Source organism: Hyperoodon ampullatus (assembly GCF_949752795.1).
Source record: "Hyperoodon ampullatus genome assembly, chromosome: 7".
NCBI lineage: Eukaryota > Metazoa > Chordata > Mammalia > Artiodactyla > Ziphiidae > Hyperoodon > Hyperoodon ampullatus.
In genome coordinates this window covers 92,921,715-92,942,114 of record NC_136920.1, presented here as the reverse complement: position 1 = coordinate 92,942,114, position 20,400 = coordinate 92,921,715, and the positions used below count along the sequence as shown (strand labels likewise).

The 20,400-nt window shown below is 46.9% G+C and overlaps 1 protein-coding gene across 1 annotated transcript in view; it reads left to right on the top strand.

Annotated features, from left to right (window-relative positions):
* Positions 1-20,103, top strand: part of SORL1 (sortilin related receptor 1) — a 157,742-nt gene extending 137,639 nt beyond the window's left edge. Inside the window, exons 39-48 of the mRNA XM_079708073.1 lie at positions 2,117-2,199; positions 3,568-3,664; positions 5,723-5,907; positions 8,926-9,045; positions 9,986-10,150; positions 11,246-11,420; positions 12,451-12,557; positions 15,385-15,577; positions 18,021-18,233; positions 19,646-20,103. Of these exons, the coding sequence (XP_079564199.1) occupies positions 2,117-2,199; positions 3,568-3,664; positions 5,723-5,907; positions 8,926-9,045; positions 9,986-10,150; positions 11,246-11,420; positions 12,451-12,557; positions 15,385-15,577; positions 18,021-18,233; positions 19,646-19,713 (1,406 nt within the window). The 3' untranslated portion in view covers positions 19,714-20,103. The remainder of the gene's footprint in view (positions 1-2,116; positions 2,200-3,567; positions 3,665-5,722; positions 5,908-8,925; positions 9,046-9,985; positions 10,151-11,245; positions 11,421-12,450; positions 12,558-15,384; positions 15,578-18,020; positions 18,234-19,645) is intronic.
* The last annotated feature ends 297 nt before the right edge of the window (positions 20,104-20,400 follow it).

Below are 20,400 nucleotides of genomic sequence, written 5' to 3'. Positions count from 1 at the left end.
CCGCTGTTCCACCTGCTTGCCGGGCGGGGCTCCTTGCCTTGCACACGTGCCTCGAGGGTGGTGTCGGGTAGGAGCTGATGAAATAGTGGATGAGTGAGTGAATTGAAGCAAGTGAAACGAAGGCTCTGGCACTCTATGGGAGACGGACCAGCCTCGTCTTCCTGATTGTAGCTTTGGCGCTTGGGGCTTTCGTCTTTGGATTGATGGGTGTTAAAGCCAGAAGTGTCGCCTGGAACGTGCTTGGGGGATTATACTTTAATCTGAGCCTGTGAGAAATAGACTCTGGGTCATGGAGAGTCACTGTCTGGTCACCTGTAAAATACGGTGTTGTTGAGATCAGGACAGGGGCAGCTAAACTTAGTGAAGCCAGCCAGTCTGTGGAGCAGGGAGTGTGTGGGTATTGGAAAAAGTGTACCAAGTTCACACACCCCGAGAGTTTTGATTGTGGTATTATTTTCCTCTACAAAGTCAGTCAGAACAGACTGACCATACATACTGAAAAGGAGAGACATTGGAAGGTCATCAGAAAAACAGGTAGTACCTTGAATTCCTCGTCATAAGTCACACCTGCATTTGGAAATCTCAGTGGGGGGCTGCTTCTCTTAAACTTCCTTAATATGATTTTGAGGATGAACCCCAACTCCTCATATGTGTGTTGGTTAGGGCATGTGTTAGGCAACTGTGTGCCAAGTCAGAAAGTGTGAGTTGTGATCTATCTGTGACCTCATGTCCTAATAAGGTAAGAAGACAGGGTACAAAACAGTGGTGGCGTCACCCGGAATCACCACCTTCCTTAGTGAATGCAGTGGATTAATTATAACAGCAGTGAGAAAAGCCACCATTTTTTGAGCACTGCTTGCGTAGTAAGCACCATGCGGGTTGTTTTACATGAACTGATCTCTCTTAATCCTTATCAACCCTGTGAGTATTCTTAGGCTCATTTTGTAGCTGAGGGAACTGGGATCTGGAGAGGATTGTGATCTGTCCCCAGCCACCACGATTATAATCCAGGTCAGCTTTACAGCAGCACCCGAACTATTTTGCCCTGAGCTGGCTGCCTGAAACTCCTAATGTCCTTTCTTCTTCTGGTTACTGTGTTTTCCTCAAGCCCACTTTCACTGATCATCTGGAGAGACTCCTCCAGATTTTGATACCTCTCTTTGCCACAAAGTCTTAGGCACTCCTTTGAGTCTCTCTTGCCTTGCCAGTATAAGAGGCATATGTGCTGAGAGTCTAATACACAAGCGGCCATTTAAATCTTATCTTGTGATGATGCTGATTGCATCCAGCCCTCTTAGATTATGCCTGGCAGCACACTGTCAGGTTTCTGGTGGGTAGACCTTCACAGTGACCAGCATGATGCTCACCACTTGAGCCAAGAGGGGTCTTTTCTCTCTGCTGCCCTCTCCTTGTCCCCTCAGCTCGCAGCTTGAGCTCTGATCTTTTTGAGAATGCCAGTGGCTCATCAGTTCTTTAATCTGTCGTGGGAACGGGAGAGAAAGGGAACTGTAGTTGGGTGCCAGGCACTTGACATGCGTTATTTTAGTGAATTTTCCCACCTCTGAGAAGTACAGGGGGCATCTCCAGGCTTAATGAGGACAGGTGACTTGCCCCAGGTCACACAGTGCTGTATCAACAGGAATTTGAACTCCAGTTTGTGAGACTCCAGAGCCCAGATGCTTTCCATTTTGCCACACGCGCATTTACAAGTGTGGATTTAAGACTTAGCTTGCCGTCAACCTTCAGAAAGGACTTGAGCCCTCCGGGAATTTGTTGGTGCCAATACAGGTGGCTCTCAGTGTGATCCCTGTACCTTTCAGAACCAGGCTGAAGCTGGGTTAATGAGGGACATTTACATAATGGAACTTTTCTGCTCGACCTAATTGCCAGGATAGCTGACTGAGCCAAGATAGTTATGTGTTCACCAGGTAACTGTGGACCTAACCTCAGCTTCAGGACAACAGTGGTAAAAGGGAAGAGGAGAAGCAGCCAAAGAAATGCCCTTTCTTCCCCAACTGAAAGATTGCTTTGTCTCTTGAGCTGAAAACTGTCAAGTCCTGCCTGCTTCCCTTTTCATCACCTGGTTTCTCTTTTTGAATTCCTTTTTTGTTCTCAGTGATCCCAGCCCCAGACATCCACATTGACAGCTATGGTGAAAATTCTCTAAGCTTTACCCTGTCCGTGGACACTGACATCAAGGTAACGTGGAAATTTCAAACCAGCGGTTGGGTGGGGCTTCACTTTGCATGGGAACCAATACAGCAGAGGACAGGAAGATTAAGAAAAATGAATGACTTGATCCAGCAAAGCTAAACTACCACCCCTAGGTTGGTTCCTCCCCCCACAAAGAACAACGTGAGTCTTCACATGTAATTATTCTGCCTCAGCCTGGTGCCTTTTTTTTTTTTTTTTTTTTTTTTTTTTTTTTACCGTATAATTAAATGGTTCACAGCTACAGTGCAAATAAAGAGTTGGTGTTAACAGAATATGTATGCCCTGTAATTTTCAGCTTTATTGGATTTCCTGGTGCTGAGCGCTAATGCAGAGGTTCCCAAGAGTGAGTCTTAGGAGAGAGTCAAATACCTCGGAAGCATATCCACTTAGATCCACCTAATGTTCTCCCCTTCTAGCACCTTCCTCCCCTCCGCTTGGTCCATCTGCTTGACCAACTTCACCGTAATTATCTGTGTCCCTTTGGTTTCTCAGGTCGCCACACACCTTTCATGGGGTTCTTTCTCGTCTGTCTCTCCTCACATCCCTCCCTGTCTGTGAAGCTGTGGTGGGAGCAACAGCCTGTGCCATTGACTGAACTACAGTTTGGTGTCATGCCCTTGGCTTCAGAGACAGCTGATGCCAGAAATGACCTTGTGTAGACCTTGTCTCTATAGTCTTTGCTCTTGAAAACATTTTAATTTGGTGCCTTGGCCAATATTTTTAAAGACCTTTATATCAAATCCTTCTGTGAGCTCAGAATTTGGAAAAGGTAGTCTTTCCTGACCCATGGATATGTTTGCTCCTATTAGACAAAAGAGATTGAAGCAAGCCCCCTTTGTATTGACCTCTTGGCCTTGACTGCAAGGACCACCTGAGCTAAGATGGATCCTTAGTTACCATAATCTAATTACCTTTTCAATGTTTATCCTTTCTGCCTTTTTTTTTTTTTTTGGCTGTGCCACGCGGCTTATAGGATCTTAGTTCCCTGACCAGGGATTGAACCCGGGTCCTCGGCAGTGAGAGCTCAGAGTCCTAACCAGTGGACCACCAGGGAATTCCCTTCTTTCTGCCTTTTAAAATTGGTTCTTGTCCTTTTATAATTTATTAAATTTTTTGTGTCATTGAATCTATATGTTGTATTATAAATGATCTCACATTTGTTTTTAGAAGTAGGAGGGGGTATAAGTATTCAAATGATAGCACAAATGGAACTGGTTCAAGAATCCAAAGGACTAGCCCGTCCATTGTAAGAAGGGAGATACCCGAGGACCAACAGAGAAGATCTTCCTTTAGTGTCTGGTGAGCTCTGTGAGTGTGTTCTGTTCATGTAACATGGCTCTTGCTCCTTGGCAGGTGAATGGCTACGTGGTGAACCTCTTCTGGGCATTCGACACCCACAGACAGGAGAAGAGAACGATGAACTTCCGAGGAAGCATACTGTCACACAAAGGTAGCGCCCTGGAGCTGGTCGGTGTGTGAGGAGGAAGGCTAGACAGATGCTTTCCTGGCAGTAGAGCTTGTGTGGGGCGCCGGGACAGGTGGGGGGTCTTCTCTGCAGCCGTTCTGAGTGGGCAGGCGTTGTCCATTGAAGATGCTGTCAGTGACTCCTGAGTCCAGGTGAGGGATCCATTGGGTGGTTCCCCAAATCCCCTTCTCACCTGTTGTCTCTTCATGGAAGTTGGAGGCTTAAAAAGGAGGAAACGCTGGAAAGAAGCCAGGTGAACCTTCTACAGATGCTTTTTGCCTCCCAATAGAGAGAGTTCCTGGGTTCAGTTACCTGTCTCTTTTTACTTCCCTGGTTTGCTCCTTCTTTGCTGATACAAGGTAGTGCAGGGCCTGCTGCCTAATTGGCGTTCAGTAAACATTTGTTGAACGAATGGACCAACAGACTGAGCGAAGGAAGGAAGGAGACAAGGAAGGAAGAGGGTCCAGTTCCTCTTGTATCTGTATCTGTACAGATAGTGAGTCTCAATGAAAATCCTCCTATCTGAAGATGGACTAAAGGAAGGATTTTAATTTATTTCTAAGACAAAACCTTCATTGGCCAAGGCTGCTTGTGAATGTTGAAGAGGCCATGGGAGCTTCTACTCTTCCCTTCTAGTCTGTTTGCAAAGTACTTCCAATCCTAGCAGGCGGTCTGTTATATACAGTATATTTTTTTTGGTGGGAGGAAACCGAAGGCTGCCTAAGGAGGCTGTGCAGGAGTATAGCTGACATTGAGCACTTACTGTATACAGGCATTTACCCAGGCACTCTGTGTGTGGTGTTTTACATTACACCTCCAGAATAGTGCGGTGGGTGGGATCTACTCATTTTATGGACGAGAAAACAAGGTTCAGGGACTGAGTCATTCCCTCAGAAGGCGGCAGAGCCAAGATGGGAAGCCACGCCTCTGTAATTCCAGAGGCTCTGGTCTCATCGCCTCAACGTTACACCAATAGAAATTGGCAGAGTCGGGAGCAAAAGTCTTACCAGCCTTTGCCTGAATCACACAAAGGGCTTGCTCCGTGCCAGGCGTCATGCTGAGCACCTTACAGACATTTTCTTTTTTTGTTCCCTGCAACAGCCAGCTGGTGTAAGTGCTGTCACCTTCCTCCATCTTTTACCAACAAGGAAGTGAACTCAGAGAGTTTGAGTACTTCATTCTTGCTTGTCCAAGTACAGAGGGTAGAGTTGGGCCTTGAACCCACGTCCTTCTGACTCCAGAGGCTGTCCTCTTAGCACATCCTCCTCTTTGTTCACTGCTCTTAGTTTTTAACAACATTTCCCCTAATTAGAAAGGGGGCACATGTTTATTACAGAAAATTTGGAAAACAAAAAAGGTACAATCAAATTTTTAATTTCCTATCCTTTCACTTCCCAGGGAAACCACTTTTACATTTTGGGTAGTTCCTAAGTTAATACTTCTCCTCCTCATTGATTTCTTTATATCTTCTTAAATAAAATTTGAATAATACTATATGTAATTTTATATCCTGCCTTTTTCACTGAATGTAAATAACAGAATTTTCTAGTTTCATTGTATATTCTTGGAAACAACCTTGAGTGGCCGCGTAATAGTTCATGGAATGCACGTGAAGCTCATGGATGCACATTATTTAACTGTTGCCTTGTCGCTGGGCAGTCAGATGATTATACTTTTTTCTACCATAACAAACACTGTGACAGACATCCTGGTTGCACACATTTTTGGATCCCTCTCATTTAACTGCACTGAAGGTTCGGAAGGATTTCAAGACTCTCACAAGGCCAAATGGCTCTCCAGGAGGGTCGTACCAATTTATATCCCCAGATGGGCAGCTTTAAAAGGAATTTTCCCATGCCCATGCAGTGTGTTGCTTGCAGTAGTCCTTAATAAATCACGCCGAGTGAATTTGTAAAGTAATAAAAATTCTACAGCATGTGTGGCTCACTTAAATGGAGAGATTACATTAAAAAAAATAAGGTGTGCATATAAAGATATGTATTCCTGACTGCTGCCCCCAGCCCTTTGTCCCTGTTTCCCCAGTTGGCAACCTGACAGCTCATACAACCTATGAGATTTCTGCCTGGGCCAAGACTGACTTGGGGGACAGTCCTCTGGCATTTGAGCATGTCACGACCAGAGGAGTCCGCCCACCTGCCCCGAGCCTCAAAGCCAAGGCCGTCAATCAGACAGCGGTGGAATGCACCTGGACCGGCCCCAGGAATGTGGTAAGTCAGCCAGGATGACCCTTGCAGAGCGGGGATGGACTGTCCCCTGGCACTAGGCCACCAGACACCCCCAGGGCTTCCCCCTCTGTTGCTGTTGTTTTTCTTCTCACCCCAAACACAAGCTACCCTTGTAGTCAGTTCTGTATTACCTTCTAGAGGCGCCTGACATCCTGCCTCAGCATCCCTTTCTGCATCCTGGCCTGGCATCCAAGACAAAGAGCCCCCTGCTGTTTCCTGAATAGACCTAGTGTGAGGAGGGGGCACATTCCTGAGCTGGGAGTCTCACCTAGGGATGGGTGAGAAGTCGCCTGCAGGGACAATGAGTATCGCACCTGAGGACCATGCCTCAGGCTCCTCTAGCCCCTCCTCACCTACGGGATCCCCCGCCCCCAGGTTGCTTTCTCTGTCCCCCCAAACACGCCCCGCCCCAGCCCATTCCAGGATGCTGGCTCTACTTGTATATAGGCCTTTTGTTTTCATGTATGCATTTTGCCTCACTGGAATTAGATCTGTGCTTCGTTTTGAGCCTGGTTTAGATTTCCCACTTCCACAGTGTGCACCCTCCCTTGCTCTTCAGTGCACCTTCGCAAGCCTCTTTTCATGCCCCTCCTGCCTCTGCACCAGGGCGTCTGCTCTCTCTTCCCTGGAATCCTTCCTGCTCCTGCTGCTATGTAGTCAAATCCTAGCTCTTCTGCTGGATCTCTTTCCCTTACCAACTCCTAAATCTTTAGAGTTGATGCCACACAGCATAACGTTTCATTAGATACTACATATCTGATTTGATATCTTCTGTCTACTCTCATCTCCCTAACTAGTTTGTAAGTTCTTGAAGGGAAGGATTGTTTTCTGGGTTTTCCAAATGGAAAAGCATATGGAACTAAATCTGTAATTGAGCCTTAGTGAATCCTTAGTGGCTGGTGAGGAGGAACGGGCGCGCGTCTTGTCTGCTGAGGGCATCCTCGGTGTGCGTTGGGGGCAGGACTGGTTCATGGGGAAAGAACCAAGGTTTGCAAGTAATTGTCTGTGAGATCAGCCGTGAAGAAGGAGGGAGAGGTAGGAGTTAACTGAGCACCCGCTGTGTGCCAGGCACGATGCCCACCCTCCATCCATGGTCTCGCACTTAATCCTCTCATCAGCTCTGTGGGGTAAATGTTCCTGTTCTACCAGTGAGGAGACCATGGCTCAGAGGGGGTGAAGTAACTGGCCAAAGTCGAGGGTTAGTAAGCAACAGGCCGAGTTAGAGCTCAGGTCCAGCTAAATTAACAGCCTGGGCGCTTCTGTTGCTCCAGAACCTGACTCTGGGGCAGGGACAGAGGTGAGAATGCCCAGAGCCACCCCCTGGTCTCCATTTTACCTGGAAGTAGACCCTTACCACAGAGGGGCCTTTGTCTCTGTTTAAGTACCCAACTCAGAGCCTGCCCACCTGTCACCCCCAGCTGTCTGCACAGAGTGGGGCGTCGTGTACAGAACATTGGCCCGTGACTTGTTTTTAGTGTCTCACCACACGTGAACTTGGAGAAGGAGCCTAGCCCGGCCTCCTCCTGGCTGAGAGACCCCTTACACTCATGGTAGCCTTCCGAGGGTCAGGGGCCGGTGGAGTCCTCTGGACGAAGCTCTCAGCTTCCACCCATCTTCATCTCACTGCGGACGCTGGGGTCTCACTCAGGGCTGCCGTCGGCACCGCAAGAGCTGCCCCCGTCACTGTCTGCATGGGGCCTTCTTACACCCTGGCTCCCGTGGCTCCAGGGACCCCTTTCCTGGCTCCTGGTTGAAGCCTCCACCCCATGGTGGCCACGGGCCTGTCCTCTTTGGGGTCAGGCCTGCCTGCGCCCTGGGTCCCCCTCTGCCATCCCGTCTGAGCTCTCTCCTTCCCCTATTCCTGTTCCATTCCCATTTGCTCATCTGAGACACACAGGTCCTTTTGCATGTCCCTGATGGGCTCCGTTCATCCCCACAGCTTCTCCAAACATGTACGGTTTTCAAGTCCCCTTTCTTGCCTGCTCATATGCTCTGGGAGAAAATGCCCTTTGTTTCTACCTTACAAAGGAAGCTTCCTCATGCTTCCCCCATTAGAAACATGCTCTCGGCTTCCACTTTCCCCTCTACGAGGCCATCCGACTCCCACCTCCTGCTTTAAACTCCACGTGTACCAATTAGGGTTAAGAATGGGTGCATAGAACAGGAATGGAGAGTAACTGTGGCTTTCAACAGTTTATTTCCCTCCTAATTACAAGTCGGTCAGAGTTTGGAGTTCAGTCATCTGGGAGCTTCTACAGCCGCAGCACAGTTTGATCTGGGCCCCAGGCCCTGCCACCTCCAGCCCGTGGCATCACCTTGCAGTCCAGGGGGCCTCCTGGACCACATCACCCTGCATGTTCCAGGCAGCGGGAGGGCAGAAGAAGGTTACCGCCCCCTGCATTTCAACGTGTCCTCACCGAGGTCCTGCCTGGAACATCTGCTGACATCTTGTTGACCGGCCCTGTCACGTGGCCTCTGCTGCTTGGAGGGAGGTGTGGGTGTAGGCCTGTTTCCAGGTAGCAGTTCTCACTAAGAACCAGGATTCTACTGAGGGCGGAGGGGAGGATGGGAATGTCCTAGGCAGCCAGCAGTGCCCGCCCTCCCTCCCCATGCCCCCTCCACGAGCTTGCACACTTGCTATCCCCTTCGCACCTTGGTCCACCCCTCTTTTCCCCAGTTTATTATGCAGTCTTCTAGTATAGCATCTAACCTTCCACATTTGCATCTTGTTATTGATAATTCTGTTTTTCCTCTCTGCCTGGCTCTCCTCAAAAAAGCAAGCTCTGAGGAGAGTCCGCACCGTATTTATCTTTGTAGGTGGGAAGCCACTGCCTGGCCCAGGGTGCCTTCTCTGTAAATGCTGATGAAATAGAAGTTGAATGAAGAATTCTTTGTGAGCTCATTTGAAGCGGTTCCCCGGGGTCTTAAATTAGGGCTTTCATGAGAGTGAGGTCACTGGCCACTGAACTGGTGTCCTTTTCTGTTCTCTCCTTTTACCAGGTTTACGGCATCTTCTATGCCACATCCTTTCTTGACCTCTATCGCAACCCCAAGAGCTTGACTACGTCACAGCACAACAAAACAGTCCTTGTCAGTGGGGATGAGCAGTATTTGTTTCTGGTAAGTTTCCTGTGCCAGGAGTACAGAAGAATGTTTTATTTTTTGAGGATGTCTTAATTGCTGGCCTCCTAGCTCAGACCCAGGACCTGGGGAGCTGGAGGTGTGGATTCCAGGATCCGCGTGCGATGCATGTGCGCCTGCGCGCGTGCACATGTGTATATGTATTTGTGCGAGAGAGAGGGGGTGTGAGAGAGAGGGACATGGGAGGATGGTTCTTTTTCACAAGCATCAGGTTTTTACTTGTAACGCAGAATGAACGGCCACTTAACCAACTATAGCTTCCTTGTGCAGGATTGAGAACTTGGCGATTGGGTCACAGAAATAAATAAAAGCTTTTGTCAGATTCCACTTCTAGGAATTTAGCTTACATGCTTTTACATGTGTGCCAAGATATTTAGAGAAACATGTTTGGTATACTGTTGCTTGTGAAAACAAAAGATTTGGATCAAATGTCTATCAAGAGAAGACTGGTTAAAAGAGTTATTGCTTATCTTTGTGATGGAGTATAGTGCAAACATCCAACACAGATACAGCAAACTCCAAATGTACTGATTTGGAAAAATCTCCATGCTGTATTATTAAGTAAAAGAAGCAAAGAGCATAATAATATGTGTAATGTTTTTGCATTTGTGTAAAAAAAATTAAGAACAGTAGGCTACCCATATACATGCATGCATAAGTACACACATATATAAGTACGTATCTATACACACGTGCCCGTATATCTGGGCTTATATTTGTATAGGACATTTCTGAAAGGAAGCACATAAAATCATTACTAGTACTACCACCGGGAAAATGGATTAGAGATCTGGGGTAGGTGGGGAATTAGTCTACGTCTTTTTGTATGCATTGAATTTTAATTGTATCCGTATGTCACTATTTTGTTGAAACAGTGGTTTGGTGACAACTGCTTGAGTTCGAGTGGTGTTTGTTTCAGGTCCGGGTGGTGGCGCCCTACCAGGGGCCGTCCTCTGACTACGTTGTGGTGAGGATGATCCCAGATAGCAGGCTTCCTCCCCGTCACCTGCACGTGGTTCATACAGGCAAAACCTCCGCTGTCATCAAGTGGGAATCCCCATACGATTCTCCTGACCAGGACCTGGTGAGGGGACGCATGGTCTGGTTCGGGGGCGGGTGGGTCCTGTAATGGGGCAAGAAACCTAGGCCTGGTGCTTAGAGCTCAGCAGGAGGTCTCCCCCTATTTCTGCCTGGTCAAAGATGGGGTCCTTACAGGTGCGTCTTCTTCATTGTCACATCTCCAGTATTCCTGGCTACCATACTGGTTTGTCCCTCCTTCTCTGCTTTCTCTGCCTTCACTGACAAATCTAAATCTAGCCCACTGCCTGTTTTTCTAAATAAAGTTTTATTAGAACCAAGTTATACCCATTCGTTTACACATTATCTACAGCTGCTTTTATGCTACAAGCAAGAGAGTTGAGTCATTGTGGTAGAGACCATCTATTCTTCAAGGCCTAAGATATTTGCTCTCTGAACCTTTACAAAAATGTTCACTGGCCCGTGCCCTAAGAGAAGAGGCATTGATTCTAGAAAAAATCTCCCATTTTCCCTTGCCCAGGCTGCTCTGACCTCCACGCCCTCTGCCCTTGCTGCCGTCCCAGGGGTGGGTGGTTTTAAATGCTTGGTCACAAAGACTCCTCTGGACTCTCAGCTTCTTCTTGATGGTTGAGTTCCCTGTGCTTACTGCCTGTCCTTTTACTTCCTCCCTGTCCCCATAGATGTAAGAAACAACCTGGGAGAAAGTAAATGGGGTTTGTTGTCTCTTAGAGCTGGGGTTGAACACTTTCATTTGTTGTTCCCCTCTGATGACATCCCGGCACTATGGCAGTGGTGGAGATAGAGAATTTGAACACTGAACTGGGGTTTTTCTTGCATGTTCCAACCTACCTGCTGCTGCCACCACAAATGTGGTTTTCCCTAGAGTTGTTTTTTTGGGGGGAGGGGGGTAGGTGGATCAAACTGACAATTCTCTGCACAGATCTGGGAGTGAATACTTGTTATAAGGTTGGACATGACTACCCCAGAAGCTTTCCAAGGAACAGACATTGGGGCTCAAAATATCGTTGCCGGGGGTCACAGCCACTGACATACTTATGTTACATGGGCCACCATTGAACTACAAAGAGTAAAACAACTCCAGGTTCCTGATTACCATTAAGATGTCTTTTTCTTGTCCTAGCTATATGCAATTGCAGTTAAAGATCTAATAAGGAAGAGTGACAGGAGCTACAAGGTAAAATCCCGCAACAGTACCGTGGAATACACCCTTAACAAGTTGGAGCCTGGAGGGAAATACCATGTTATTGTCCAGCTGGGGAACATGAGCAAAGACTCCAGTATCAAAATTACCACAGGTAAGCAGACGAGCGATTGGAGGCCGCCTCACACAGCAAGGCACTCCCAGTGCTGCTAGAACGCCTCAAGGCATGGGATTTCTTTTTTTCCTTTTTTATTTTTTAGTCTTTTGAAGATATGGGATTTCTATCAGTAATTGCACAGGAAGTGCAAAGATGACCCGCAGTGTCCATGCTGGGGCAGAGCCATGCAGGGGTCCCAGGATCTGGGCTGCAGGGTGGTGGCCAGGGCACTGTGGGCTGGGAAGTGACTGTCATTTTCCATATTCTCCATCTCCTTCAGTCTCCCCTCCCCTAGCTGGTTTTGACATTTCCAAGAGAGTTAGGAAATAAAACTGAATATTTGCTACTTAAAGCCAAGCATTGCATCTGGGCACCTGGACTGAAGTCGTCGTGGTTCCTTGTGGCAACATCATATGCAGAAATGGATGGAGACCAGTAACTGGGCAGCAGATTAAAGGGGGATTTGCTGCCAGCTCCAGGCTGGCTCAGCAGTCAGGCTCAAGTTCAGAGAGCAAGTAATAAGCTCAGTTATTCAGACAGCAGCAGACAATATCAGGAGTGTCAGTAACCGAGGCTGGCAGTGTGAACCGTGGGCCTGGGCCATACTCTGTGGTCATTCCAGGGCTCTGTCTTCAGACCGAGCTCCCTAGCCCCTCAATGAGCTCTAAGGCCTCTGGCATTTGGAGCACGAAAGTAGACTGGAACCAGAGCAGAAGTCCAGGTAAACTTTGAACATGGTTCCATCCCACCCCATCCCTTCCTCCCCCTACCCCATTTGTTTTTGGCCATCCTTGAGTCTAGATAATGTCCAAGTTTCTTGGCTAAAGGTATTATAACAACAAAAGAGATGCCAGTTAAAGAGTGTCTACAATGTGCTAGGCTGTATACTAAGCGGTATATGTGTATTATTCCTTCCTTAACCTATCCCTTCAAGATGAGCATTATTTAATCAACCTTTGACAGACAAGAAAACGGAGACTCAGATGTTGAGCCACTAACTGCATCCTGCTTCATCTTTAATTTTCAGTTTCATTATCAGCACCTGATGCCTTAAAAATCATAACAGAAAATGACCATGTTCTTCTGTTTTGGAAAAGCCTAGCTTTGAAGGAAAAGCATTTTAATGAAAGCAGGGTAAGTTCCTCCCTCCTTCTCAGTGACTTTGGAAACCTAATTGAAATGCCATTTTAGAGATGATCTCGTTAACAGCATGCTGGCGTAGATAGAGTAAAAAGAAAGAACAGGGCAGGGGAGTGAACTTGAGAATTAAAGGACCGTTTTCTGTGGGATTGCTAATTAGTGAAATGTTTATACTGCCCATTAAAGATGTGAATCTCTGCACTAAGCACTTTTCAATCCTGAACTTGTCATCCCCTGAAAGATAGGGAAATGGGCTGGAGTCCTCACTGTGCTTCCTGAGGCTGGACTGGGGCTCAGCATCGGAACCCAGGGCCCCATCTTTGCCAAACAGTCTGAGGGCGGGGCTATGGCTTCAGTACTGGGGAACCGAGCTGCACTGTCAACCTGGAATCTTACCAGTTTCTTTCCAGCGAGCAGGAAGTGCTTGAAGATAGTCTTTTGACATATGAAAAACACCTTGTTTCATTTTGTTATTAGCAGACCAATTACTGAACTCACAGCAGGAGACAGGAGGAGGAGGAGAGTGGCACCTGGGAATAGATTTGCCATCCAAGGATGGACAGATTCTCCAGTGGAGCTGGGTTGGCCCCATTGCCAGCAAAGCATGGGTTAAATAGATACACAGTAAATCAACCGTGGCTACCTCGGGGTAGAGTATTGGCAAAGAGCCCCACAGTTCTAAATCGTCCCAGAAGCAAAGCTAAATTAAAATTTGAAAATTCTCACAACTCTCACAACTGTGACATATAAATGGTTAATATATTTAAGTGTAAAGAGAGCTTTCAAATCAATTCAAAACAGAAATACATTGACCCTTGAAAAATGCAGATTTAAATTGTGCAGGTCCACTTATATGTGGAACCTACAGTACCACACCCTCTGTGGTTGATTGAATGCAAGGATGCAGAACCGAGGATACACAGGGTCCACTCTAAGTTATTCTCGGATTTTTGACTGCTCAGAGGGTCAGGGCCCCAACCCCTACATTGTTCAGGGGTCAACTGTGTTATAATTTTGAATAAGGAACAGGTAACAAGGTAGAAATTTTCAAGCAGCAGTGAGCAAAAGAAAATAAAGTTTCAGCCTCACTAGTAATCTAAATGGCACAGATACAGCACTTTCACATTAAATTGGCAAAAGTTTTGGGGGAGGGTAGTACCACTATGAGTCATAGTTGGGGAGAGGGGTGCTCTGAGAATACGAATGGGTTCAACCTTCTGTAAGGCACTTTGGCAATAGGTATCAGAAACGTTGAAAGTGTTACATCGTTTGATCCAGCGATTCTTCTAGGATTTTACTCTCAGGAAACAGTGTGCATAAAGAACTTGATTTAGGACAGTAAGAAAGAGGACACACCCTAAACGCCCACTAGAAGAGGGTCGGTCAAGTAAATTATGGGTGGCTGATGTTGGTATCATTTACATTTTTTTTCTTTATCCCCTTATGTATTTTGCAAATGTCCTACACCACATATATATTAGATAGAAAATAATAAATGCTAGTTAGTAGTTTATAAAAAAGAAGGCAGGAGTAGAACTCCAGGCAGGTGCTATAGGGAGACCCAGTTGGGCAGCCGATTGTCATCAACGTGGCAGGAGCCCAGCTCTGTATAAAGCCCAGCTCTTTATAAAGGTTCGGCTTGCAGTCAGTATTCCATTCCCAGTGGAGGGTTCCAGCATAAGCTTAATGTGTCCTTCTTCCTTCCTCCTCACTTAGAGTTCAAAGAAGAAGCAGGTCAACAGAATGAGAACGAGAAGACCATGATTATGCAGTGGGGTCCAATATGTGGGTAGAAATAAGACGGGAGGGGTTTTGCGGAGGGGAGGTGCTGGTAGCTATGACACTGGAAGACTTGGAGATCAACCGAGAAGTCTGGGAGTCAATCCTGATCCCAGCCAGCAGGCTGGGTTAGGGCTGTTCCAAGAGGGATTTTTCTAGCACAGGAGTCCAAGACTCTCCCCGAGCCAGTCTAAGTAGGATGCTTATTTCACACTCCCCCAGTGAACAGAGCCTGAGCTGCTGCAGTGCTGCTTAGTTCAAGGCCAGGCTGGTCTGGGGCTGAGATCAGCTTGGATGAGCTAGAAAGCACAGAGATAGGAAGTGAGCTGCAAGCCAGCAATGGAGTTTGTATAGGCTGTTCTAAGGAGAAATGTCTTGTTTTTATTTTTTACCCCATGCCTGGAGTCCACTGCAACTTGGATTTACTATTGGTCCAATCTCATTTCAATGACCTGTTGCTGTATTGTCCAGATTCTTTGTTTCATTTAACGTTCCTTGAGATAAGTGGATTGCTGACCAGAACTTTGAATTCTGTACTGAAGTATTTGTTAAAATGGCTTTTGTGGGCTTCCCTGGTGGCGCAGTGGTTGAGAGTCCGCGTGCCGATGCAGGGGACACGGGTTCGTGCCCCGGTCCGGGGGGATCTCACATGCCGTGAAGCGGCTGGGTCTGTGAGCCATGGCTGCTGAGCCTGCGCGTCCAGAGCCTGTGCTCTGCAACTGGAGAGACCACAAAAGTGAGAGGCCCGCGTACCGCAAAAAAAAAAAAAAAAAAAAAAAAAAAGGCTTTTGTTAGGTCTGTGCTTTTCATTTCTACTATGTGGCTCAGAAGTGGGTAGTTATTTGAGATGTTGGGGATGAGAATGTTCCCATTTTCTGAATCTAATATCTCAGTGCTAATGTAAAAAGAACTGGTACGAAACACACTGCTTTAGCATCTATAGATGTCGGCAATAAGGAGCTCACAAAGTTGGAACCAGTAATAGCAGCTGTCAGATTCCTTATTTAACTTCCTGAGCAATCCCTCCTGTGTTTGTTTTCAGGGCTACGAGATACACATGTTTGATAGTGCCATGAATATCACAGCTTACCTTGGGAATACTACTGACAATTTCTTTAAAATCTCCCACCTGAAGTTGGGTCATAATTATACCTTCACTGTCCAAGCACGATGCCTTTTTGGCAGCCAGATTTGTGGGGAGCCTGCTGTCCTGCTCTATGATGAGTTGGGATCTGGTAAGTTGCTGTTGTTGCCCATTTCCATCTTCAATTCCGGGGAAATACATCAAGGATATAGCATGGCTTGATGAACATGTGTCTTTCTAAAATGCATTTAAAATATTCTTGCAGCTCAAAGGAAAATCATTTATGCATCAGTTTAATCAGATACTGATATATTTAACAAATACTTCCTGAGTCAGGCATGGTGTGAGGAGCTGGGATTATAAGGTGACCATATTCTGAATGTAAAGCAGAAGAAAGGGAGCTTTTGTTTAAAACGGAGATTCTGCTTGGGAAGCACTAGCTTAACGAGTTTTGTTTTTATTCTTTGGAGGACTGTTCAGAGCTTCTAATATGCTAATATTCCCTAGGATTCTGCACGTCAGTAGATTATCTCATCACAGACTCCCTGATTTCTCAGCCTTCCCCTTCATATTCACCGTCAGCCTCAGATCAAAGCCTGAAGTTGACCTGGGATCTCTGTCTTCTGGACACACAGACAGCAGTGTCGGGCCATGCTGATGGCAGGGGAGAGGAACCTTCCATTTACACGGAAATTCTGCTCAGACTGTAATAGCTTAGCCAGGATTTCAACAAATGTTTTGCCACTGGCCTTTGTAGTTCCATTTATTCCCAGCCAAGAACTAACCAGTGCCTAAGCTAGGAATCTTACGTTAGACTTGTTATACGTTCCATCACGCTTCCCGGCGTGGCTTCTGGTGGAATCCTTATCCTTGGCACCTCCCTAAAAGAGGGAAACCTTGCACACCACATCCCTTGGAGAACTGTCGCATGTTTGAGGTTCTGAGAAGTTTCTACAGGAAACAAACAACCAAACTCTTGTTGTCCTGGTGTTTTTTAAATAGAGTCTCCTTTTTAAGTAAAACCTATTAGCAACCTGTGAAATAAGACTTTGGGGAAAACTGCTGTGAGGACATCTGCCAGCTACCTTTGTAGAACCAAGACTGTCAGGTGGGGGAATCTCTCAGGTAGACCTCTCGAGCCACATCCTGCCCCTTGATGTTCACGTCCCCTCGGAGGCGGGGTGAGGACGGGCACTCACTCATTCCTGCCGCCTCCACCGTGCTGGCTTCCTCTTAACTGCTCCAGCCCAGAGCTTTCCCTCAATTTACCACTTCACAGCTGGGATTAGGTTGGGACACGTGAACTGAGATTTGGGAGAGTTTTTTCCAGTAAGTCGATAGTGCAGGAAATTAATGACGCGGCTATTGAATTGTTAGATCAGGCTCACAGGAAATGGCTGCTCTCTGGCCCATCTTTACGAGGACCTGTTGGGATGAAGCCCTGGGCAGCTCCCGAGCTCTCTCCACAAGTCAGAACCCTGGCCTGCATCACCTCGCCCTGCACCAGGGAACAACCTCAAGCCTGATGAAGCTCCTCATGGAGATGGAGGAAGTCCACTTTGCTTCCTTAGCTAAAACTGACTCCTGCCAGCCATGTTCCTGCCTCAGGTTCAGACTTTCCCCAGGATTTATGACAAAAATCTACCCCTTCGGGCTTCCCTGGTGGCGCAGTGGTTGAGAGTCCGCCTGCCGATGCAGGGGACGCGGGTTCATGCCCTGGTCCGGGAAGATCCCACATGGTGCGGAGCGGCTGGGCCCGTGACCCACGGCCGCTGAGCCTGAGTGTCCGGAGCCTGTGCTCCACAATGGGAGAGGCCACTACAGTGAGACGCCTGCGTACTGCAAAAAAAAAAAAAAAAAAAAATCTACCCTTCCAGGAAGGCTGGCTCTGACCCAACAAGGAGATGGCTTTGCCCCAGAGCCCTGTTGCTACAACTTTGTCAGTATGTCATGATAAAGCTAGCATCTGTTTAAAACAGTGGGAAGGGAGCATCACTGTTAGGTTATAGACACCCAAGTGGCTTTGCAAAGAGCTTTTAAAAAATGTTAAATGTATATGGAAAGATTCTCTCTTTCTCTCAAAAGTTAAAAAACCTCATAAAACTTCATGAGCTGTTAAGTCAGTATTGCAGTAAAGGAATCTCATTTGTATCACTTAATGGAGCTTCAGGTAATTGCAGTTCAGAGTGACTTTGGTGCCAAGTAGGGGGAAATAATTGCAATCTCATTAATTAGTGGTCTGATTTCACATCCTCTTATGTAAGGCAAGCAAGCGGTCTTAAGTAATAACGCTAATGAAATCAGTGTTGGTACCCCAACAAAGGTCTCCCTTCCAAGAGATTATCCAAATAACCAACGAGGCCGTGATTAGGAGCCTAATGTAATTACCGTATTTGCACGCACAAGGCCTGTCCTCCATCGCTCATGGCAAGGAGTCAGGCGTCACGTGCAGGAACGTGCCACACCGGGCAGGCGGTTCAGGGAGGTGTTGCAGGCTCTTGGCGTTTTGGGGTGGGTGGGGCAGTGAGGGGTTGCCCAGTCCGTTCTCCTGCCCTTACGTGGGAGGCTTACGGGTTGGCCTCTTGCCTTGGCAGGTGGGGATGCATCAGCGATCCAGGCCGCCAGATCTACTGACGTTGCTGCCGTGGTGGTGCCCATCTTGTTCCTGATACTGCTGAGCCTGGGCATCGGGTTTGCCGTCCTGTACACAAAGCATCGGAGGCTGCAGAGCAGCTTCACCGCTTTTGCCAACAGCCACTACAGCTCCAGGCTGGGCTCGGCCGTCTTCTCCTCGGGGGATGACCTGGGTGAGTGCGTCAGGGCACAGGGTTCTTCCTCCCAGGGCAGACCCCACAAAGCCAGGGGCTTGCTGAGGAAACGCCTGCCTTGAGCTCATCTTTTGACGCTAGTAGAGTGCTTTACTAACCAGTGATCCCACTGTTTTGGGTTGAATCAGTTGGAGCCCTTTGCTTTGAAGTTGCTCCTAAATTAAAATACCAGTATTCTCTTAAATAGTGTGTCCGAGACAGGGGGTTCTGCGAAAGAACAGATAGGAGCTTGCCTTTTACAGGAAGGATGGGCAGACCCTGGGCTTTGGGTGTTCCCGAAGTATTGGCAAATTCTTAAGAATTTCCAACCCTTCTCGCCCTTCACAGACCTGGAGGCCTGACGTCTCTGGAGATGTTAGTCTAGACAAAAAGGCACGCTTTCCCCATCGGCTTCTGTCCAAAGAAGCCCTTCCCATCTTGCTGTTTCTCTTTCTGATGGCTAGCACAACCTCACTGGCCATTCTTCTTCTACGTATTGGTGGCATATGGCATGGCGAAGAGAAGGAAATGTTCCTTTTATAAATGTCTGTGTGCTCAAATTCCTAAATGCTAATTGAGCAAGTAGGCCACTTAATAAATGTAATCAAATAGGCGTGTTTTGGGGCCTTCCCCAAGGTCGGGCTTGTCCCAACTCAGACTGCTGAATGTGAGCTTATATATTTATTTTTTTCTGTCAACTAGTTACAGTTTTGTTTTGTTTATGCAGACATTTACGTATTCCCTGCTCACTGATCATTCGTCATTAGGTCTTCTCCCTTTTCTTCTCAGTTTCCTTTCTTGTTTTATCCCAGGCGCTTGGACTACCTTGCGTGAATAGGGTGGGTTCTTTGGTGGGTTCTTTGCTTCTGTTACTGGGGGCAAGAGGAATCCACCCATCATGGTGCCGTGCAGTGATCACTGAAAGCAGATCAGCACTTAGTTCTCAGGATGGTACCAGGGCCCATGAGGGGAAAACCATGAGTCTGGTTAAATGCTTAAACCCCTCTAAGGATCATTTTTTTCATGAGCAGTGTGGGTTCAAAGGAGAAAACAGACAGTGACGTTCGCTGTGCTAGCATAGGGTGTGGACAATGCAAATCGGGGCACCTAAGCCACCCGTTGGACTTTGGGGTAGGGAATAAGATCCTCTAGTCAAAGATTTACTTTTCTTATTTGGTTAATTTCAAATACCATGAAAATAAGCTTGGCCACCCGTTGATGGGGAACAGGTGACCCAAGAGTGTCAGAGAGAAGCTGGGCTGGGTTTCAGCACTGATTCTTGTGCCTGGCTGGCTCTGCTGCTGACTTTTCCAGCTGGGGCTTGTGCTGTAGGGATGGAGGGTCAGTGGTGGGGTGTGGGGTTGGGTGGAAGTGCCCCGGAACTCACCAAGGACTGACTGTCTTGCCTTTAGGGGAGGACGATGAAGATGCTCCGATGATAACTGGATTTTCCGACGACGTCCCCATGGTGATAGCCTAAAAGAGCTTTCCTCACTAGAAACCAAATGGTGTAAATATTTTATTTGATAAAGATAGTTGATGGTTTATTTTAAAAGATGCACTTTGAGTTGCAATATGTTATTTTTATATGGGCCAAAAAAATAAAAAAAAAAAAAAGGAGGAAAGAAAGGAATGAATAAACTTTGTCGTAATCAACTGTGAACTTCAAACCAGGTTGATTTTAGTAACCAAATTGCTTTGATTTGATATTAGTGTAGTCTTACAGGGCTGTGCTTACTGGGCATGCTTTTTAAGTCTGTGAGATAATTTTGGTTCAGTAAATTGGCCATTCTTTTTATTTTTTCTAAGACACAGAAATGTATTTAATAAAAACTTCGAGAGTGATGGGTAGAATCCCTCCTCCTCGAAAGTATGCTCAAATTTAAAATTTTTTTTGCATTTAGTTTCTATGAAAGTGTTTGGGCGTATGATGGGGGAAGGTTCTTTTGTGTTATTTTGTTAATTTATTGGAACTCTGTATAGGGCAAGGCTTTGGTGGTCATCTGACACCACACATGTTATGAGCCCCTCGGCTATAAGGTTGAGGCGTGGGGAACAGAAGCAGTTTTGTTGCCATTCCAGAAACAATCCATTTTTATTCACTCTGTGTCACACAACGGTGTTTGGCAGGAGAGCATATTGAGTCATTGCTCCATTTCAGTTAAAC